The following is a 20322-nucleotide window of genomic DNA, read 5'->3' as shown; positions in this document are numbered from 1 at the left end:
ATACTGTGCAAGTTTAAAAATCCCCTGCATCCCACTTGCATTATCAAAATCGGAGGCATCGTCCATTCATATCTCGTTTACTTTGATCATCAAGAGACCATCAGACATTACAACTTCCCAGTCGAGGATCTCTTACTTAGATACGATCTACTCCAACATGTTCAACTTCCAGATCTGGAGGCACATACCCGGAAGAGCGTTGCTCTTCCTGATCAACGTTGTCAATGCGACTGCGTTGATCTTCGAAGGTAGTTCTCACTTCGAAAAATAGCTGCCTAAGATGGCAATACTCATTGGGAAACAAAAGGGTACAACCAAGGCGTCCTGGGCACTGTTAGCGAAACACCTGGCTTCATCGCCATGGCCGGCATTGGTTCGGACGGTGTAGTGACCAACTCAACCAAACAAGGTGGCCTAGCCGCGGCATATTACTTTGGAGGAATGTGGGGTTGCTTCATGGGTGGTAGGTCTGCTCAGTAGAGAGCGGAAACTGTCCGAAGTGGACCAAAGCGACGAGGCTAATGTGCAACTCAGGCTGGGTCGGTGACAAGATCGGTCGAAAAGGCGGCGTCCTTTTCGGCACCCTCTTCGGCATCCTGGGAGCTGCTCTCATGGCCAGCAGCACCAACTCGGATATGTTCATCTGCGCTCGAGTCATTGCTGGTCTGGGTATCGGCTTTGTCAACGCCATCGTCCCCCCTTGGGTCAGTGAGTTGTCGGAAGCTCACGACCGCGGCTCCAGTTTCTCTCTCGTCTTCATGGCGAATTACTTGGGAATAGTGATTGCGTACTGGTTGAACTTTGGCATTCGCAACGCGGATATCGAATTTCGCTGGAGGTTCCCACTAGCATGGATGATCATTCCACTGCTCATCGTTAATCTTGCCCTCCCACTCCTCCCTGAATCACCACGGTGAATCCCCCACTCTTAGCTGTCTAACATAATCCTGGCAATTTAATACTAACTACAAACAGGTGGCTAATTGCCAAGGGAAAACGAAGCGAGGCTGTCGACATTATCTGCAAACTCCGGGGCGACTTATCTCCTGAAGATCCCAAAGTCGCCGCTGAGTTTAGCCAGCTTGACGCCATTGCCGAAGCCACTCACCAGAAGCGCAACGACCTTGTCAACATCATCCTCGGCGGAAGACACTCAGGCAATCTCCACCTCGGACGCCGTGCCGTCATGGGCTTTGCGCTCCAGTGGATTCAGCAGTGGACAGGCATCCTCGCGATAGCAGCCTGGGCCGGCACGCTATTCAGCCTGGCCGGATTCGACTCGTACAAGTCCCTGTGGCTGGCTGGCCTCGTCAACACCTTTGGTGTACCGGGGACAGCAGCCGCGGCTCTTGTCGTTGATCGCATTGGGCGGATCAAGTCTCTGATGGTTTCGTTCATCACCCAAGGCCTCTCACTGTTCCTTGTTGGTGCCTTTATCAAGACCTCTCAAGACGCAGCTGATACGGACTTGGATAAGTCGGTAAAGCTTGGCACCTTTGCAGCGGCGTTTGTGTTCATCTACGTCTGGTACGTCATCTGGACGAATATCATACAATCCGGACTTCTTCCTTGCTAACTTTACCGATCCAGGTTCTTCACCATGTTCAACATCGTCCCTTGCTGGATCTACGGAACTGAAATTTGGCCCCAGGAGATCAGAGCCAAAGGCTACAGCTTCACCATCTTCGGCTGGGCATGCGGCTGCGGCATGACGCAGTTCGTGATCCCCATCATGCTCAAGAATCTCGGCTACGGATCGTACATCTTCTTCGGGGCCATGAACATCGTCGCGATGCCGATCGTGTGGTTCTTCTTCCCCGAGGTGGCCAAGAGGTCCCTCGAGGAGATCAACCTCCTGTTCACGAGCGATAGCCTCCTCGTGAGCAAGAACATGAAGGAGTATCACCGACGGCTAGCTGAGGCTGGCGGGGATGTTGCGGTTGCTTCGAGGGTTTTGCTGGATGAGGTTGACGGCTATGTTCGGCAGAGCCACAGTTGTGAGAAGGGCTTGGAGGATCATGGGGGTTCACAGGAAAAGCAAGAGACTGTGGTTCCTAGTTAAGGTTTTCGATATGCAGGGTGAAACACTGGGCATTTGCCATGGCTTGATTAATCTAGACTGCTGAAGTAAGACCTAGATCTCGTTTTGGTCCTCAACCCAGATCGAAATCCCATGTCAAGTCTCCCAAGAGGTCGCCAGGGACCGGTAGCATCCAGCTAGTTGAAACATCCGAGATTAGTTGTTCATAGTCCTCGGTTCCTTGCGCCTGAAGCGATGATTGCTCGACGATTGCACTGGATGCGGCGAGCTCAAGCTGTGACGGCATCGGTTCTTGTCGCTGTCGAGCCATGTATTCATCGATCTGCGTGACCTGTGAACGAAGATTATGGCTCGCACTGGCGTTGCGGTGTATAACCTCTAAACTTTCCAGAAGCTGGGCCATGGAGAGCATCACTGCTCGCACTCGAGTGTAGCCAGCCTCACTTAATGACTCTCCTCGGACGGACCCTAGAACTGTGCCGATGCCTCCCAGATGGTGGAGCAGTGGTGTGCTGATGGAAAGCAGGTAGGGTGTCGGTATCGATATGAAGGCCTGCACGACTTCGCTGGCGATTTGACAGCGCTCGTCGATGCTGGCTCCACTGGCGGCAATCAGGACAATGCGTAGGAGTTGAAACGTAGCGGTGATGTTGGCGGCTTGGAACCCGAACCGGTCGTCCTTGGCACGGTACACCATTTCAGGCGTTTCCTTGAAGCAGCTTGGAAGACCGAGGTAGACCTGGACGAGACGATCCTGAACCGATGAGTCAGTGGCGGTCGCACCGTCCTCAAACATGTCCTGCAGGAAAGCGCTCCTTGCTGCCCGACATCGGTAGGTTCGGGGCCGGTCCAGAGCATGCTCCAGGACTCGATACAGGTCAGTGATGAAGTTCCACCCAGACAGCCAGCAGTCGGCCTGGACAGCGAACACGTGGCCAGTCGGGCTTGTGCTGTTGGTCGTTGGGTCATGGCCCGTAATGCCGGCATCGGTGATCATTTCGTCGTCGACTTCGACCGGGTAGGCCACGTTCGTTTGGTTCTCTCTGCATCGGATAACACCGCCCCAAACCACTGACGAGTATATGTCCAGGGTGTACATAGACCAGAACTAAGAGTATCCGTCAGCTCTTTCCACTTGTGAGATTGGCATCTATGGGTGTCTGACCAGTCTTCTCCTCTCCTCCCGCTCTACAATCCCAACATCCTGTGGCCAGTTAGACTCGTCGTGTAGCCCATCCATTGCAACCAGCGTGTGGTAGGTGCCCAGATGTTGATGCATATCCCGTATCCTTCCATTCTGGATGGCCGCGATGGCAAGTATTGCGTGCGCGCGGAGGATGTTGATGTCAGATTCGGCCGTAAGGTCCAGCAGCTGCTGTCTGGCCCTGGCGTAGAACGCCTCTGGATCTAACGCGCGCAGCGGCTCGAGGTCCCATTTTGGGTTGGTGACGGAACCGTCTCGCACGCGGCTGCTCACAAGCGCGCACAGGGCCATGGTGACGGCGAAAAGAGTGCTTTTACTCGCGTATTCTGCTCGCGCGATGCGTCGTATGAACGAAGGCTCGTGGAAGAAGGGGAATATCGGGTAGACGACCTCGAAGTAGATCTCAAGAAGGTCCATGATGACGGCCTGGCTGGCAATGCTGGGTGCCTCCCACTGAGAGTGAGGCCGGGGTTTTGGAACAGCACTGGGACCAGTTCCATGGTTGCCATCGAATCCGGCTGCTTGAGGTACGGTGGCTGGGTCAGGAGAAGGAGAGGTCTGTTGGTCTGCACAGTGAGAAGCGGCGCCGGAGCTTGTCATCCGAGGTTTTGTCCCGCGTCGACGGGGCTTCCGGTTATAGGTGCATGCCTGGGCAAAGTCATTGCAGTTTTGACAGGTCTGGCCATCGCTTGACGCTCGACACCGGATGCTGCGCTGGTGGCAGTAGTCGCAAGCTTGTGTGATGCGCCGACGCTTGGTGTTTGACTGCTTGTTGCTAGTTTCGTGAGACGGCATTGCGTTGGGTCGCTGCAAGGGTGTTGGAAGTGTCAAGGCTTGGGGGTTGGATGTGTTGGATTGGGCCCTACATAATGACTCTAAGGGAGGTCACGTGCCTTTAATGGCCGGCTGGGTAATCTCTAGGTGGTTAGGTAGACTAGGCCTAATTAGGAAGGCTATATCATGGTTTAAAAAAAAGAGAAAGCATTTTAAGAAAAATAATATATAATATATCCTGCCGTGAATCTAGGACGAGGATGGACGGCTTCTTGATGCGGTAGCTGGGATAGCAGAGCAGTTTAGTGACGATTGAAGCACCACTATAGCCGGCACCGATGACGACCCTATCGGCCATTGTGGGGAGATGCGCGGTCGAGCGGTAGTCATCGAGGTCGGCGGGCTTACTTTGCTAGAGACCTGGCATCCCTTGAGAGCGGGGGCGCGGAGGTTGCTGCTGATTCATGGCAAGGGAGCCTTATCGCTGGGAGCGTTGGAGATCTGGGATGGACTATTGTCGTCGTCGTTGATCGGACGAGCGTGGTCGATGTTGTCGGCAGGGAACAGCCTTAACCAAAGCGTCAAGGGTCGGTCGAGGGTCTAAGGTAGGAGGACCAACAAATACATATGTTTGGGGTTTCTGATAGATAAATTGCCTTAGAACTACATATTATTTGTGATAGCTGGCTCTTGATATATCTGTCCACGGATGTCTGGCTGTTTAACTCCCTTGCTCACACGGGAGCAGACTGAGGTGAAGGGCGAGAGGACCGAATGAAACCTCAGTAGGGAGCAGTTTGCTCCTTGAGGAAGACAAAGTCGTGGGAAGCGGTTCGTGGATTTGCCTGTCGCGCCGTGCCTGGCCTCGCATCCCTTCCTAATTTGGCAAGACAGTGATTTGATAAGATAAGTTAGCTCGGGAGGGGGCATCGCCAAAATCCCCAACTTTCGGTGTCAGGCATGCCCTCGTTTGACCTGATCATGCTTCACACTTTAACATGGTGAGTTTTCTATAAACAGCTAGGCATTAGGAGATCTTAAAAGACCAAAATGCTAGAAATTTTACAAAGATAGCAATGATTGATTCATCATTATCCCCGAGATCTCGCTATCTGGACCATCCCCCTTCCAAGCCGTGTGACAAGATTGCCTAATTGGGACTCGAGCCGAGACATCTCCTACACGGCCCAAGCCCTTGATACGCCACCTGACTTGTTAACCCACCCCGGAAGCCCTGGCACCTTCAATTCAGGGTTTCCCCGCTCTGTGGGAGTTACCCCGGCATGTCAAATATTGGGGGGGGGAAATGGTTTCGGCTATCGTCAAAATGCCGGAACCAGGGCCAAACACGAGCCTCATTCACAGAGAAAGCCTCTAGCTGCAGCAGGGTAGCGTCAAGTAAATATCATCCCTGGGAAGGATCACGAGTGGTAACATAGACATGGGAGAGTTGACTTTCATGCAGAGCAACGACCACCACTCTACCAAGGGTTGGGAATGAGTGTGGGATGGATTGGGGCTTATCCGGGGCCTGAAGAAAGAGTTGGGCGCATTTATGAGGAGTAAAAGACCCGAAACCCCATGGTCGCCAACCATTGACTGCCGTACTTGGAGCCGCACAGCATCATCTATGGAACGCCTCATACAACTCTCAACTTGCCGTTTGTGGCCATGACGCGAGTTCCGAGTTGGGCGGATGTGCCCCCCACTTGGGGCCGCAGCACCCCCGCTTGTGATCGGCTGGGACGCCGTGGCTGCATCGGAGGACCCCGAGAAGTAAGAGAAACGGCTCTAGGTCTCATGGAGGAGGAGATAGAATCACCTTAGGTTCGCGGGGAAAGATCTGATACCGGTAGTACAAGGACTCGGCTGTACTCGGTTCCTGGCTGACCCGATGCTCTTCGCCTGCCTTCTGAATTAGTCGCAGAAGCGAGCGGCTGGGCAACATTGTCATTGTTGGCCGGCTTGATATATACTCGTTCTTCAACTTGTGCGTCTCAACTCCATCAAGCTGTTAATATCCATCAGCCAGCCAATCTTGCCCTGGGCGCTCTTTCCGTCAAACAAAGCCTACCTCCCACAGTCTCAAGGTTATCTAAAAGTACCTGCCAAGATGGGATCCATCCCAGAAGTTCTCAAGGTCGATGCCCTTGTCGTCGGGGCTGGCGTCGCTGGAATTTACTCCACCTATCGACTCTCACGCGCCGGCCTCAATGTCCAGTGCATCGACACGGCTGGCGATGTCGGCGGCACCTGGTACTGGAACACATACCCAGGTGCCATGAGCGATACTGAAACATACCTTTATCGCTTTTCATGGGATAAGGAAGACCTTGTTTCTTATCCTTGGTCCAACCACTATATCTACCAGCCCGAGATCCTCGAGTATCTACGCCACGTCGTCGAGCGCCACGACCTCCGCAAGTATATGCGATTCAATACTGAGATGGAAAAGGCTAGCTGGGATGACCATAAGAACCTCTGGGTCATCTCTTGCTCTGGAGGCCTGGTTATCCACGCTCGTTATTTGGTCAACTGTCTGGGCCTCCTCTCCAAGCCCAACTACCCCGACATCCCAGGCATCTCATCCTATGCCGGCGACCTCATTCATACAGCCAAATGGGACCAGACAGTCGAGCTGCGAGGAAAGACGGTCGGGATTATTGGTAACGGATCCACAGGCGTTCAGGTCATGACGGCCATCGCCCCCAAAGTCGGCCGTTTGGTCTCCTTCCAGAGACACCCTCAGTACTCGGTGCCGAGCGGACAGGGCCCTATTCCCGATGGTTATCGCGAAAAGATTAACCAAAATTACGACAAGATCTGGAAAGACGTCTGGGCGTCGTCCACCGCGTTTGGAGTGCCAGAGACAACAAGAAAGACCATGGAAGCCACGCCCGAAGAGCGTCGACAGGCTTTCCAAGACGTTTGGGACCAAGGAAACGGCTTCCGGTTCATGTTCAGCGCATTTGGTGATCTCACGACAAACCTCGAAGCCAATGAAGAAGCCTGCAAGTTCCTGCGCAGTAAGATCGACGAGATAGTCAAGGATCCTCGCAAGGCCAAGGCCCTTAAGCCGCATGATCTGTATGCCCGACGGCCGCTTTGCGATACTGGGTATTATCAAATATTCAACCGCGACAATGTGGATATTGTCGACCTTCGGGAAACATCCATAAAAAGAATTGCCCCGGAAGGTATCATGACAGCCGATGGCACCTTGCACCGTCTTGATGTGCTCATCTTTGCTACGGGTTTTGATGCAATTGAAGGTAACTATCTTCGCATTCAGATCACCGGCCGGGACGGTAAATCGATCCAGAAACATTGGGAAGCGGGACCTACAGCTTACGGCGCCGTGGCCTGCTCCGGGTTTCCCAACATGTTTATCGTCTCGGGGCCGCAGGGCGCGTTTGCGAACTTCCCAGTTGTCATCGAGAGCGAGATTGACTTTATCACCGAATGCATCCTCCACTCGGAAAAGAAGGAGTCCCGTCGGGTCGAGGTCTCAGCCAAGGCTGAGCAGCAGTGGAGCGAGTTATGCGACCAGCTTGTTGAGGGGTCGCTGTTCAAGACCACTGCAAGCTGGATCTTTGGATCTAATGTCGAGGGACGCAAGTCGAGCACCAAGTTTTACTTTGGAGGGTTGAATCGCTATCGTGAGTGGACTGGGAAGGAGGTTGCTGCTGGTTTTCCCGGGTTTTCATGAACATGTCGTTGGACCAGGGTTAGAGTGACGTAGCATGAGTAGACAGACAAATAAAGCCAATTTCATTTTGTTCAACGACAAACAAGTTTGCTTCAATGGATACATTAAGTGCTGCACAGGGAAGCTCGAGCTACCAAGGGACTCTACTCTCAGCTCTTCCATGTTGTGTGCCCTTGGCCGTGACAAATGCCGACCTCTGGACGGAGGGGAAGCCTCTGTTAGCGTCATGCCCTTGGGAGGAGGGGTATTTCGACCAGTTTCAATGAATGGCGTCCGTGGGGAAATGCTCACGCTCCAATATGACCCCTCCCTCCCTTTTCGAGTCTCGATACGATCTCGATAAAAACCCGCTTCCCCACCCACTTGGTTGACGTGCCTAGCCAAATCTATTACCGCTTTGGGACACATCGCGAGTCTCCAGTAGATCGCGTTTCAATGACTAAGTGCCCCAGCCGGAGTTGGTGACAGTTATTTATCTCGCATCTGACAATGAGATCCCTGCTTCATGTTGAGTGTCCATCTCGTCAAACAATCTCTCTCACATTGACATCCTCTAAACTCTTCACAACATACAGCCATGACTTCATCTTTATTTACGACGCTGACAGCCCCCAACGGACGGTCATTCGACCAGCCGCTGGGACTTTTCATCAACAATGAATGGCGGGCAGCAAAGTCAGGCGACAGCATTTCTGTCGTGAGCCCAATGTAAGACCCGAATGTACTCGTTGCCACGAAACACAGCAGCCCACTAATGCCGTCAACCGTTGGCAGAAACGAGCAAGAAATCGTCAAGGTTCACGCCGCTGGTGACCAAGATGTTGATGACGCCGTCAAGGCAGCCCGGGCAGCCTTCAAAGGTCCATGGTCAAAGATTAGTGGCACAGAACGTGGCGAGCTCTTGAGGAAGCTGGCCGATCTGGCTGAAGAGCAAACCGACACATTGGCTACGATTGACACTTGGAATAACGGTCCGTGATTACCAACATGACTTTAACAATAACTGACCGATTCGTACAGGAAAGCGCTTGTCTTCAGCAAAGGGTGATGTGAGTGAGCTGACCTCGGTACTTCGCTTCTATGCTGGATTCGCGGACAAGCTGTATGGCCAGGGTATGTCTCCAACGGTACACATCTCCTCAACATACTAACCCTCTTGTCTACGTAGTCATCAGCACCACAGAGGGCAAGTTTGCATATACAAGCCGAGAACCTATCGGCGTGTGTGGTCAGATCATCCCCTGGAACTACCCTCTGGGTATGGCGGCCTGGAAGCTGGCCCCCGCCTTGGCGGCTGGCAACACCATTGTCCTAAAGCCAGCAGAGCAGACGCCACTGTCCGTATTAGTCTTTGCTACCCTCATTGAGAAGGCCGGCTTCCCTGCTGGTGTCATCAACATCGTCAACGGGTTCGGTCGTACTGCCGGTGCTAGCCTGGCTGGACACGTGGGGGTAGACAAGGTAGCCTTTACGGGGTCTACCAACACTGGTAGAGAGATCATGAAGCTCGCAGCTACCAATCTCAAGGAGATAACCCTCGAGACAGGCGGAAAATCTCCGCTTATTGTGTTTGAGGACGCTGAACTCGACAACGCCTCGAAATGGGCCCATTACGGCATCATGGCGAACCAAGGTCAGATTTGCACTGCTACCAGCAGGATTTTTGTTCATGAAAAGATTTACACAAAGTTCGTCGACCTTTTCGTCCAGCAGGTCAAGCAGACCTCCAAGGTCGGCGATCCTTTCGAGGCGGGGACCTTCCAAGGTCCCCAGGTTAGCAAGGCCCAGTATGATCGAGTCTTGTCGTACATTGAAGAGGGCAAGCAAGAAGGGGCGACTGTGAGTTTCGGTGGCAAGCCCCATCAAGGCGTCAACGGCAAGGGCTTCTTCATTGAGCCCACCGTCTTCACTGACGTCAAGGACAACATGAAGATCTATCGCGAGGAAGTCTTTGGGCCTCTGGTTACCATCAGCTCCTTCTTGACCGAGGACGAAGCTATTGAGCGTGCAAATGACACGTTCTATGGCCTCGGAGCTGCCATCTTTACAGAAAACATTACACGCGCACACGAAGTCGCCAAGAGAATCGAGGCTGGGAGTGAGTCCTATCCCACCCCTCTTCTAGAGCGGGTACTAACCAAAATTTCACAGTGGTTTGGATCAACAGTAGTAACGACTCTGACTTCCGCATTCCCTTTGGAGGTGTGAAGCAGAGCGGAATTGGCAGAGAGTTGGGTGAAGCTGGAATCACGGCCTATACCACTGTGAAAGCTGTTCACGTCAACCTCGGCAACCGGCTGTGAGAGCATCAGAGGTATAGGAGGCCCGCAAGAAACGTTTGGTGAATAATAGTTGGATTCTATACTGGAAGGGAATTGCGACTACCTATTGTTACTCTGCCATGCCTAGAGACCCAAGATGTACTAAAAAAGGGAAACTGTGAAGGAATGACATTATGGGCTTTGAGTGGAATGCTAGAGAATCCTGCAGTTACACCTCCCAGTTTAGCCCTCTCATCAGTCTCAGAAGCATCGGAATCGAAGGGGTACAGCCTTGTTCAATTATCTTGGAAACACCGGACAAGGCCTGTGCAGAGTGCACGATTTCAACTTGTCCTAGTCAGCTGGCCCAGTTTTGAGAACATGGCCACTGCGTTAGAAAATATCACGTCAAATCAAGGTACCTAATTCTTGATGATCATGGGTTCAAAAAAGTACCCGTTGCCAATAGGAGAAGGACGTTTTCCTCCCAAGATAAGCTCTCCCCCGCGTTCCAGATCATCCTAAACATGCGCAGCGACCTTTTCGGCCGACGATTTGTTCATTAGCGGCCCTTGGGTAACATCCTCTTCAGGACCAAGCGTTAGCTTCAGCTGCACTGTGCCTGCGCCAACAACAGCCATCCCTGAAACCTCCGGCTTTCCTATCCAGGACCAAGAGCGAGAACCCACTTTCTCCGCCTCATCCCGAGCTGCCATGGTCCTCACATGCATTTCGGAAGACGGCCGTAGCGGGGAGGTTCATTACATGTCATGTCTGGCTTATCGTCGAGGCTGGACGGTACTCTCACCGCAGTTGTATTTAAAGCCGGCTTCCAGACTCTGGCAACGTGTACTTGAACCTAGCTTCGTTTTACACTGAAATCGTTCATCGCCTCTTTTACCTACACACCATTCAGGCATCGCCAAATTTTAACGCCGCACCTTAGCCATAGCGACCATGCCTGCATCTCAAGGAAATCTGACAGGCACGTCAGATCCCAAAGCCGTCCCTCACGGACACTGGGATTCGTTCCCCGAGGAGCCATTCGCACTTTATGACGGCACCAAGTCGATCATCTACCGCTCAGAGGATGGAAAGGTTGTCGTGGGCATGTTGCGGGAGAAGGGTAAAGACACGCTCGTCTGGCCAGTAGATGAGTTCCTGTTCGTGACAGAGGGTTCAATCGAGATTGATGTCCATGGTGGAGAGAAGTTTACGTTGGGCAAGGGGGACATCATGGTCATGAAGAAGGGGCAGACGATTACTTTTGAGTGTAGCGAGGACTTTGCGAATGTCGCCGTGTTTATTGACATGCAAGAGAAAGTCTCGCTCGTTTGAAGAGCGAAACATATTGCACAGCTACAATTAAGACGAGTCGTCCCATCACATCTTTTTATTCCGCCAAGCGTGATGCCGGGGCTGAAGATGCTCAGCGAGATCAAGAACGAAGCCTTGACAGGTATTAGCTTGTTCGGGCGCCGAACTGGCGGACGCATAGTGAGACTTCATTGGAGCCCAAGCCCAAGCTGTGAAAAGATGCCCCTATACTAATGTAAGACTCTAGAGTTGGAAGCGGGAAGCAACATCTCGAAGTGTCTCCAGGCGCACGATCACTTTGTTAGCATTGGGATTTAATGCTATGATGTGTTAATATTGTGTTTTTTTTTCTACTTATTTCAATGACATAGTTGTCAGACACAAGATCAAAAAACACACATAGAGACACACGGCAACATCAAAACCCAATGCTGCAAAACACCGTAAGTGTTTTTTTTTTGTTATAGTTGAAGCCGGGCGTTTAATGGGATAACTAAACTGATAGATATTACCTCGCTTAGTGTAAGGGGCTTCGACAGTCAAGGAGGAAATGAGTATCAAGTGCATTGCAACCTGTCATTTGTACAGTAATAGACCCCATTCCTTACTCTGCTGCAATGCTTCAGGTATTCTCCCTCATCTAATCAACCTGCTTCTCCCACGCCGCACCTGAACATAAGTCCTGACCCTAACCATAGCTACCCCGATCAGGCCGTCGGTCGGCTGGAACCTGGACTTCCAGTGGTAAGGGACTGCACCTATGTGCATCCTCTTTATTTCCTGCCCCACGCTTCCGTCATCAACTCCTTGAACGACTTCACCTTGATATTTGGAAAATCTTCCCTGATAGTGTGCTCAGGCTTTAAGTCAAACACGCCAGCTTCAAACAAGAGTCCGTATAGCGAGAGAATGCCTTCCAAAACTTCCTGGGGTATGAGGGCACGCATTTCCAAGTGGCTCGGCAGGGCGGTGACTCTCCCGGCCTTCATCATCTCCACTGAATCGTAGGTGACGTTGAACTTGACCCCTTTGGCGCTCTCTGCGAGGGCTACAACCTTATTCCAGGTCACCTTGTCACCTACGACCCAAGTGCGCGATGACCATCGTGGAAGTGTGAGGGAAGCAGCGACAAATCTGGCAACGTCTTGGGTATAAGTAAATGCGACAGGAACATTACCGGACCCAGGGATGGCGGCTGTATTATTCGCCATGTCAACCACGGCGGTCATCATATTCAGATATGACTTGGTGTGAGGCATAAGGTAGTAGTCGGCAAAGTAGCCTGTATACCAGACAGTATGTTCAAGACTGGTAGAGTCCAATGCGTCTGTGACGGCATGTTTGGCCTGAAATAGAGGAGACCTGTTCACGAACCTATAGGGAAACGGTTAATCACACGTTAAACATGGCTGACTGGTATCTCACTCATCCGTGTAGTCCACTCCCCAGACGTTTCCAACGTAACGCTTCGTGAGGGCAGATTTATCAGCAGCCGCAATGAGATTCAACTCTGGCTCTGTAGAGCTTATAATATTGAGAGTAGAGATGACGGTGTGAACCGCATTGTCCTCCAGGACCTTGGTCAGGGCCTCAATGTTGGTGTAGTCAACCGGAAGGATACGAGCTCCAATCTGCTTTTCTTTTTCCTCATCGTACTGTCAGAGAGCTTTAGTTCCGACGATCTGAATCAAGTAAGGGCTAGGAGTGTATGCTTTACCTTTCTGGCCAGAATGACAACATCAAACTTTTCATCTGCAAGAATAGCCTCGATGAGTGCGCGGCCCAGGCCACCAGTACCACCGGCCACGGCCACGGTAGAAGACATGGTAAATACAGGGAAGAGGTTCGAATCTCTGTGATGTCGGGGCGTAAGACAGATGATGGCTTAGATCGCTTGCTGCCGGAGATGATGAGCCCAGGGAGGAGTAGTTTGGCAGAGGGTTGTTTCTTAGTTTATATACTTGTAACTTCTGATGCTGCTGCTTATATATGCGTTAGGTCTAGATCTCTCAGTCAAAGGCGTACACAGTTCAAGAGAGGTGTTGGCGGTGTTTCACATTAGACGGATGCGGATTTCACTCAAGATGACCCTTGGCTTTTGCGCGGCGTTTAAGGAAGCCATACCTACTGCGGAGTTTGCGGAGTTAAGGATTGGCGTTAGGGGATTTGGAGACGCCGCTTTTCATTCGCACAGGTCCTGACAGCGGACTTCGTTAAGGATGGGCGGAATTTGAATGTCTAACGTTAGTAGGCCTTGTGGCTTTGGCGGTCAGTACTCACAGGATGATAAAGCAAATCACCTCAGGCAGTTGAACTCTTTTTTTTAAATAGCGTTCAGTGACTGAATGAAGGAATAGAAGTGCCCAGCAGTTTACGTCTTTACTCAAAATCACATTATCAACCAACGACCGAAATATTCATGTTACGATGGCTTCCAACTTTGTCTGTCTCATCACTGGAGCGAATCGATGTTTGTATTCTCCGCCAATCATGAGCTATGGTTCTAACATAAGCTTAATAGGACTTGGCAAAGGTCTTGTGGCGCATTACCTTTCTTTGCCTCACACCACCGTGATTGCTGGCGTCCGGGATCCGGCCCATGAGACTGCACAGTCTCTTTCCAAGCTGCCTCGCGGAGAGGGAAGCCGTCCCGTCGTCGAGAAGACTGACGCCGGCTTGAACGATTCGATTCATGAGGCAATCCGTAGGATCAGCTCTTCTGAAGACATTCAAGCACTCGACCTCGTCATCTCCAATGCGGGTGTTGGAGAAATCACAGGGCCCTTAGCTGAGATCTCACTGAAAGTGCCGCAAACCTATGTTCAGGTCAATGCACATGCTCCATTGGAACTCTTCAAGTCAACCCTATCGCTTTTGCGAAAGGCTGTGCAACCCAAGTTCCTCGTCATCACGAGCGTTGGGGGATCTTTCCAGCTGATGAACACTACTCTACCGACTGCTGCCTACGGTGCCTCCAAGGCTTTGGCCAAGTACTTTGTCAAATGGCTCAGCAATGAGCATCAGGATGTTGTGGTGTGAGCAATGCATCCCGGGTAAGTCCCGATCCCAATTGATCGACATGAGAGTATATAGCTCATTAGATGACTAGATTTGTTGCCACGGACATGGGGAACTCAGCCGTGGAGGGTTTAGCCAAACTTGGTATTGACTTAGGATCACTCAAAGCCACATCAGTGGAGGAGACTACTGATAGTATAACTGGACTGGTGCGTGATAGCTTTGCCAGCTGGCTCTGTGAAGTTTTTTTGCTAATGTACGCCGCAGGTCAGCAATGCTACTCACGAAAACACGCATGGCAAGTTCCTCGGTCCGGATGGCAAGGAGCTGCCTTGGTAAATCGGTGGTCGGGCTCAGGTTAGGGTTAACTTCTACCCCCTAGCTAGACAAAGAAGCAAGTTATAGGACTTGGTGAGGATTTTCTTGGGCTATAGAAGGAGCGGTTTTCATTCTCCAAATTCCCAGTCATAGATATAGAATAAAAGTCTGAAGAGGCCCTACGCGCAGTAGCAAAGAACACAGTGTCTCCTTACACTAGCCCTTATTTCCAAAGAGCAATTTACGTGCCGGGCGAAAAAAGTCGTGCATGGCCAGTTCGAATGCCATGGTCGGAACCTTTTCGACCTAACGGTGAGACGCCAGGAAACTGTGACAATTTCATCGCAGGATGGCTGTAGATCATCCCGTTCTTGCTTGAGAACATGACAAAGGGGCCCACTGTAAAGCTCCATCACCTCTTTCGTGGCCTGTTCTTGGTTCCCTCTTCGTCTTGCGATACCTTATGACGGCCGAGCTAACTAGTAATTTCTCTTGTTCCGTACCTATGTGGAGTTCCGGCGGACAACATAACGTTATTCCACACCCTTGTCGCCTCAGTTGCTTAGAAATGCCAAGTATTCTTTTCTACGGACCCAATGAAAGCGTAGCCTGCCTCTTCACGCGTACATGCAGCGGCATCGCATGATACTAACTAACAAAGTCTATAAACTCCGATCCGCTACCTCCGCAGCGTTGTACCGCTATAAAATACCGACTTTAACACACGTCACTGCCTGTCTACGGCAACGCGCTTCGACTCGAATGATTCCTCTATACCTTACTCCAGCAGAAACACTCGCAAATATACTCAACCAATCGGTCATCATGGGCAACATCAGAGTTGCCGTAGCCGGCGCAACAGGCGAGACTGGCTCTTCCATTGTCCGAGGATTGCTTGAATCGACCACAAGCAGATTTGTGAGTTGCTCTACTCAACACTCATGTCACATGGCACTAAATGATGGCCATGCTTAGCAAGTTACTGCTCTTATTAGGCCATCGTCGCTCTCTAAGCCAGAGGTTCTTGAGCTGAAAGAGATGGGTGTCAGGGTCGTAGGAGCGGACCTCACCGGACCTGAGGAAGATCTCAAGGCCATCCTGACGGATATGGACGTGGTAATCTCGGCTGTCAACGCAACCGCGATCTTGAATGAAATACCACTTATCAATGCGGCGAAATCCGCCGGCGTGGGACGTTATGTCCCTTGCTTCTTCGCCACCGTTGTCCCGCCAAACGGAGTTCTGAGACTCAGGGATGTGGTGAGTGTGACACAGCAGTTTACACACTATGTCGTCACCCTGCTAACCGACCAAACAGAAAGAAGTGGTGTTTAATCACATCAAAAAGGTATACCTGCCCTACACCGTCATTGATGTTGGCTGGTGGTACCAAATTGCACTCCCTCGGGTGCCATCTGGACGCCTTGATAAGGCGCTCGCGATGCCCGCAGAGTATATTCCTGGTGATGGAAATACTCCATCTACTATGACAGATGTGAAGGATATTGGCCGCTATGTAGCCCGCATTATTGCTGATCCGCAAACTTTGAACCGGATGGTATTTGCATATACCGAGCTACACACGACGAATCAGGTCTATGACATAGTGGAGAAGCAGAGTGGCGAGACGATTGAGCGAAAATACGTGAGTGCCCAAGCGGAACCTGCTGGATTTATGCGAAAAGACTAAATGGTCCCTAGATGCACGAAGATAAGATCAAAGCCGGAGCCGCTGCGGCGCAACGGTCCAACACCATCCCGGGATCTCTCGAGAATGTTTCGGAATCGCAGTTTCAGTATTGGAACAGCTGGGGTATCCGCGGTGACAACACCCCCGAATTTGCCAAGTATCTTGGATACCTCCTAGCCAAAGAGTTATATCCAGACCTCGAGGGCCGCACTCTTGAGGCTTACGTGAAGGATGCGTTAGATGGGAAAGAACAGGCTGCTTGGCAGCAGGCAGGGGCCATTTACACCAGAAACACCACCGCCGTCGACGAGAAGTGATAGAATTGCGAGATAGGTCAATCTTGAAAGCTCTATCGAGAGCAGTTTCTTAGTCATTATTGTTCTCATCGTAGATATACACGAGAAGCCTACCGGGGGTGGGATTAAGGACGTCATAGAACAATGTAACCAAATAGGAGATTTTAGAAAAAAATCTGTGTGCTGTTTTCACGGTTGAGATAATAAAGAATCAGCTGTATCATAATCATAAAACGAGTTATAGGTGTAGTATGAGAATCTCGCCTCATAAGACGGATAATGGGCGCTGGCCCAGCTTCGACTTTGCCCCATGCTGAGCACCCTTGCGGCTAACTGACATTCTTGCATAGGATCCTTCGAAGGCAGCGGCACTGGCTATACTTTACATGTTCGACAACGTGGTTGCATTCTTCATTGAAGGAACCTTGATTGACCGACCACTCAGCGCCATGACTCTGACGCAGCGGCTACATCGCTGGTTTGGCGACTTCCAGGTCTTCTTCGAGCCCATCGCCCAACAGGCTCATACATACCGCATCGATACTTTTATCTCAGAAATTCTAGGTGATATGCTTCCCGTCAACCGAACGCTTTTTCTTACTGAATCACGAACGATCGATCCTCCTTCTCCTCGTCTGCTTGCTATTCACAGAGCTGTCGCCCACATACTCCACCTCTCCGCCGCTGGAGAGTATATCGATAGCTTACTGCGGGACCTGGAAGAATTCGGGATTCGAGAAGACGGCTCCACTGGGCTCGACCGTCTTGTCAAGCTCCGACTGGACGGGCGGCCTGTCGGTGAAGTCAATGGCTAGCTTGACTTGATATTGTCGGCATTTAGAGGGGCTGAACGAGTCAATCACAGCGTGTTTTTCAGCAACAGCCTTTTAGTGTCATGGCTGTGTCGGTCAATGGGCGTCTTGTTTGGAGTTTGTAGAGTCTCAGTCGGATGATTTCGAGGCGCCGTTGACTGTTTGTTTCGGTTCCTGCAGTCTTTTGTATGGCTCTCGTGCTACTATGATCTTATAAGCTGCAAAATAGGTGAAACTGTATGTCTGGTTGGTTATCCGTGTGGCATCCTTGATGTGATACATCCATATGGCCCTGCAAGATATTTGACAAATTAATTGATGCTCACACAACCTAGAACGTCCAGGCCATTGCCTCCTGGCCCGGCCTCGTTGTAACCTGGGCTGCCATGCCTTAAACAAGACGGTATTAAAACTGTCTAGGTGCAAACCCTGACCCGGCTGCACAACTAGTCTTCCTACAGCTGAATCTTGCAACAGTGTCCCTTTGGTGCAATCAAGAATCGATTATCCATCTTCATCATGTCATCTGTCATTCCAGGATCAAGTTTAGCCCCTCGGCACTCCCGGAAAAACAGCGCTGTGGCAAGTCTCAGTTCCATCCAAGCTAGATGAAGCCCAATGCAGATGCGAGAGCCTGCGCCAAAGGGCGACATGGCTGTCTTTTGAGCTACTGTTAGTTGTGATTTATCCATAAATCTTTCGCCGTCAAACCTGCAGATTGTGAGTATGCATATCAGGTGTAAAAACGTCAAAAGAGGGCAAGCCATCATACCTGTGTGCATCTGGGAAGACGGTAGAGTCCCGATGCAGTGTGTAGGCTTGTGTACTGACCACTGTGCCTGGGGGGATGAAGTAGCCACGAACAGAGAGTCCCTTTCCAGGTACAACCCGTGGGAGCGCACCGGGAGCAGCACCATACAACCGCAGGGTCTCTTCAATAACACTGTTCAGAAGCGGGGCGCTCTTGAGTTCATCGAATGTCAGGTTAGAGCTCAGGCCACAGACTTCAGCCTCTAGCGCTGCCTGAAGCCGTGGCTGGCTGAGCACTGCCCAAACAAGATAGGTCAGGGTGATGGCTGTTGTATCGGACCCGGCAACAATTAGATTCCCTGCTTCTGTTCGAACAGTGGAATCCTTGATTTCCGTTTTTTCCTGGCCTTGCGCCTGAGCGAGCATCTGGCTAAACAGGTTTGCCGTACTGAGTCCGTCACTGGCACTGCTCATATTCTGAACGGCTTTAGCGCCATGCTCGAAGACTACGTTGTCGGCATTTACTATGTCACGGATGCCTTTGAAAGGGAGGTGTCTCAAGATCGGGAAAATCCAGGATAGCTCGTTTCGGACCACTCCACAGAGGAGGGCCGCTTGGATGGCATCGATGTACGGGGTTTGCTTGCAGCAGTATTAGCAATCGTGGTACATAGAAGGAAACTGGGTAATGTCTACCTTGCCCAATTCCAGCATGCGGAATGATTCGCCAAACGAAAGATGGGCAATGACGTCGGTTGCCATCAGGGTCCACCATTTCAGAATATCCGCACTGCCATTCTGAGCGTCATTTTTGATCTTGGCCACGGCGAGTTGGGCCTTCTGCCTGATCTCGGGCTCCCAGTGCGTCAGAAGCGAGTTGTTGCTAAAGGCACGAGCAAAGAGCCGTCGTCGAGCGGCGTGTTGATGCGGATCACGCATGAAGAAAATACCAGGCTCCCTGCCTGATCTGAGCTTGTCATACCAATTAGACTTGGTGAATCCGGATCCGATCTTGTGAATTTGGGAAAAAGCTTCGAGATCGCAGATGGCTACCTCGTCGGGAGACACAAGAACGACGGGCCCGTATTTTAGGTGTAGAGAGTGGACAAAATGGATGCGTCTGCCCGCCAATATGTGCCATTTGAGCACGATAGAGGTGACATGACTGTACCACGGGCCGGGAACATTACGTAGCGGCGATGTGACTGCTGAAAAAAGCCTATACGCTGCGGTGAGGATAATGACGCCAACGGCCAGGAAGGGTACCAAGGCTATGTTGATGACGCTCATTCTTGTAGGTTGGTTCTCAAGGATGCCGACTCAAGATTGCTAGATGTTGGTTATTAGATCCAAGATTGGATGGATACAAATCAGCGGGGAAACCGGGGGTGGAGGAGAGATATGCATGCTCGGCGGATGGAGTTGTCGGGAAGTGGGGGTAGAGCATGGCCATCAATATACTTGGACACTTGTTACGAGCTGAGGGAGGCTACAAGACGCTGGGTTTCATTGGGCCAGTGAGCTTTGTACCTCGGCAGTTTCAAGGCGAAGGTTTCGGATTGTGGCCCACTAACCCGGTGGACTGGTGGACTACCCGGGACGCAAGAATCTCTGTCTCCGATGGGTTCAAGGCTCTCTTGAGTGTGAGATGATGGAAGGGGAAATGATTTCAGAAGTTCCTTCTTGATGATCCTCTCGTACTGAGACTCATTGGGCTTGATGGTTCCTTGAAGAAAACCCCGGTTGTTTCGCCTTCGCATTGCATCACTGTGTTATTCGAAAGGACTCGTTGTGTCCGATGAATATCCCTCCACGATCAGCCTCTCTGTTCCGTTTCCAAAGAAGCCTTGATGTGATGGGTGTCACGATTGTAAAGAGAGCACCTGTTCCAATGCTTCCAAGAACATAGTTGGCCAGCAATTTAATCAGACAGCCTCGGCAACTTGGTTCTCGGTTACGACGGTCCGTAATTGTACATCGGTTTGCCGATTATACAGGAATGTCACTAGTCGTTAAAGGAATTGACAACAACTTGACTGGCCCGGCGTTGATGAAGAAAGTGTAGTGGTTGATATGGAAGGTGTAGAAAGCATATCATCGCTCCAGCTACAAGCATCGGTAGGTCTGAGCCA

General features: G+C 51.3%; 9 protein-coding genes across 9 annotated transcripts; 6 read left to right on the top strand and 3 right to left on the bottom strand.

Annotated features, from left to right (window-relative positions):
* Positions 1-157: 157 nt before the first annotated feature.
* MRS44_002125 (uncharacterized protein) lies at positions 158-2062 on the top strand (the record flags this gene model as incomplete). The annotated part of the gene is made up of 5 exons (XM_046284813.2): positions 158-248; positions 308-463; positions 535-913; positions 976-1527; positions 1591-2062. 5 exons carry the CDS (start codon positions 158-160, stop codon positions 2060-2062), a joined length of 1650 nt encoding a protein of 549 aa, XP_046126687.1.
* Positions 2063-2153: 91 nt separating this feature from the next.
* Positions 2154-4040, bottom strand: MRS44_002124 (uncharacterized protein; the record flags this gene model as incomplete). The annotated part of the gene is made up of 2 exons (XM_046284814.2): positions 2154-3149; positions 3207-4040. The coding sequence occupies 2 exons, from the start codon at positions 4038-4040 to the stop codon at positions 2154-2156; spliced, it is 1830 nt and encodes a 609-aa protein (XP_046126686.2).
* Positions 4041-6132: 2092 nt separating this feature from the next.
* MRS44_002123 (uncharacterized protein) lies at positions 6133-7728 on the top strand (the record flags this gene model as incomplete). Its single annotated transcript, XM_046282500.2, has 1 exon — positions 6133-7728. The coding sequence occupies one exon, from the start codon at positions 6133-6135 to the stop codon at positions 7726-7728; it is 1596 nt and encodes a 531-aa protein (XP_046126685.2).
* A 577-nt stretch (positions 7729-8305) lies between these two features.
* On the top strand, positions 8306-10031 carry MRS44_002122 (uncharacterized protein; the record flags this gene model as incomplete). Its single annotated transcript, XM_046273046.2, has 5 exons — positions 8306-8436; positions 8503-8699; positions 8749-8841; positions 8897-9826; positions 9880-10031. The coding sequence occupies 5 exons, from the start codon at positions 8306-8308 to the stop codon at positions 10029-10031; spliced, it is 1503 nt and encodes a 500-aa protein (XP_046126684.2).
* Positions 10032-10946: 915 nt separating this feature from the next.
* On the top strand, positions 10947-11327 carry MRS44_002121 (uncharacterized protein; the record flags this gene model as incomplete). The annotated part of the gene is made up of 1 exon (XM_046278935.1): positions 10947-11327. One exon carries the CDS (start codon positions 10947-10949, stop codon positions 11325-11327), a length of 381 nt encoding a protein of 126 aa, XP_046126683.1.
* Positions 11328-12079: 752 nt separating this feature from the next.
* On the bottom strand, positions 12080-13131 carry MRS44_002120 (uncharacterized protein; the record flags this gene model as incomplete). The annotated part of the gene is made up of 3 exons (XM_046271514.2): positions 12080-12680; positions 12732-12961; positions 13024-13131. 3 exons carry the CDS (start codon positions 13129-13131, stop codon positions 12080-12082), a joined length of 939 nt encoding a protein of 312 aa, XP_046126682.2.
* Positions 13132-13796: 665 nt separating this feature from the next.
* Positions 13797-14663, top strand: MRS44_002119 (uncharacterized protein; the record flags this gene model as incomplete). The annotated part of the gene is made up of 3 exons (XM_065622697.1): positions 13797-14341; positions 14416-14533; positions 14592-14663. The coding sequence occupies 3 exons, from the start codon at positions 13797-13799 to the stop codon at positions 14661-14663; spliced, it is 735 nt and encodes a 244-aa protein (XP_065478769.1).
* Positions 14664-15467: 804 nt separating this feature from the next.
* Positions 15468-17443, top strand: MRS44_002118 (uncharacterized protein; the record flags this gene model as incomplete). The annotated part of the gene is made up of 5 exons (XM_065622696.1): positions 15468-15560; positions 15618-15902; positions 15961-16287; positions 16344-16634; positions 16979-17443. 5 exons carry the CDS (start codon positions 15468-15470, stop codon positions 17441-17443), a joined length of 1461 nt encoding a protein of 486 aa, XP_065478768.1.
* Positions 17444-17895: 452 nt separating this feature from the next.
* MRS44_002117 (uncharacterized protein) lies at positions 17896-19480 on the bottom strand (the record flags this gene model as incomplete). Its single annotated transcript, XM_046284811.2, has 3 exons — positions 17896-18151; positions 18213-18832; positions 18887-19480. 3 exons carry the CDS (start codon positions 19478-19480, stop codon positions 17896-17898), a joined length of 1470 nt encoding a protein of 489 aa, XP_046126679.2.
* Positions 19481-20322: the final 842 nt, after the last annotated feature.

The sequence above is a fragment of the Fusarium solani genome (genome assembly GCF_023522795.1).
Source record: "Fusarium solani strain SB1 chromosome Unknown bctg00000001, whole genome shotgun sequence".
Classification (NCBI taxonomy): domain Eukaryota; kingdom Fungi; phylum Ascomycota; class Sordariomycetes; order Hypocreales; family Nectriaceae; genus Fusarium; species Fusarium solani.
Note: the sequence above shows the minus strand (reverse complement) of the source record. Positions and strands in the feature narration are given on the sequence as shown.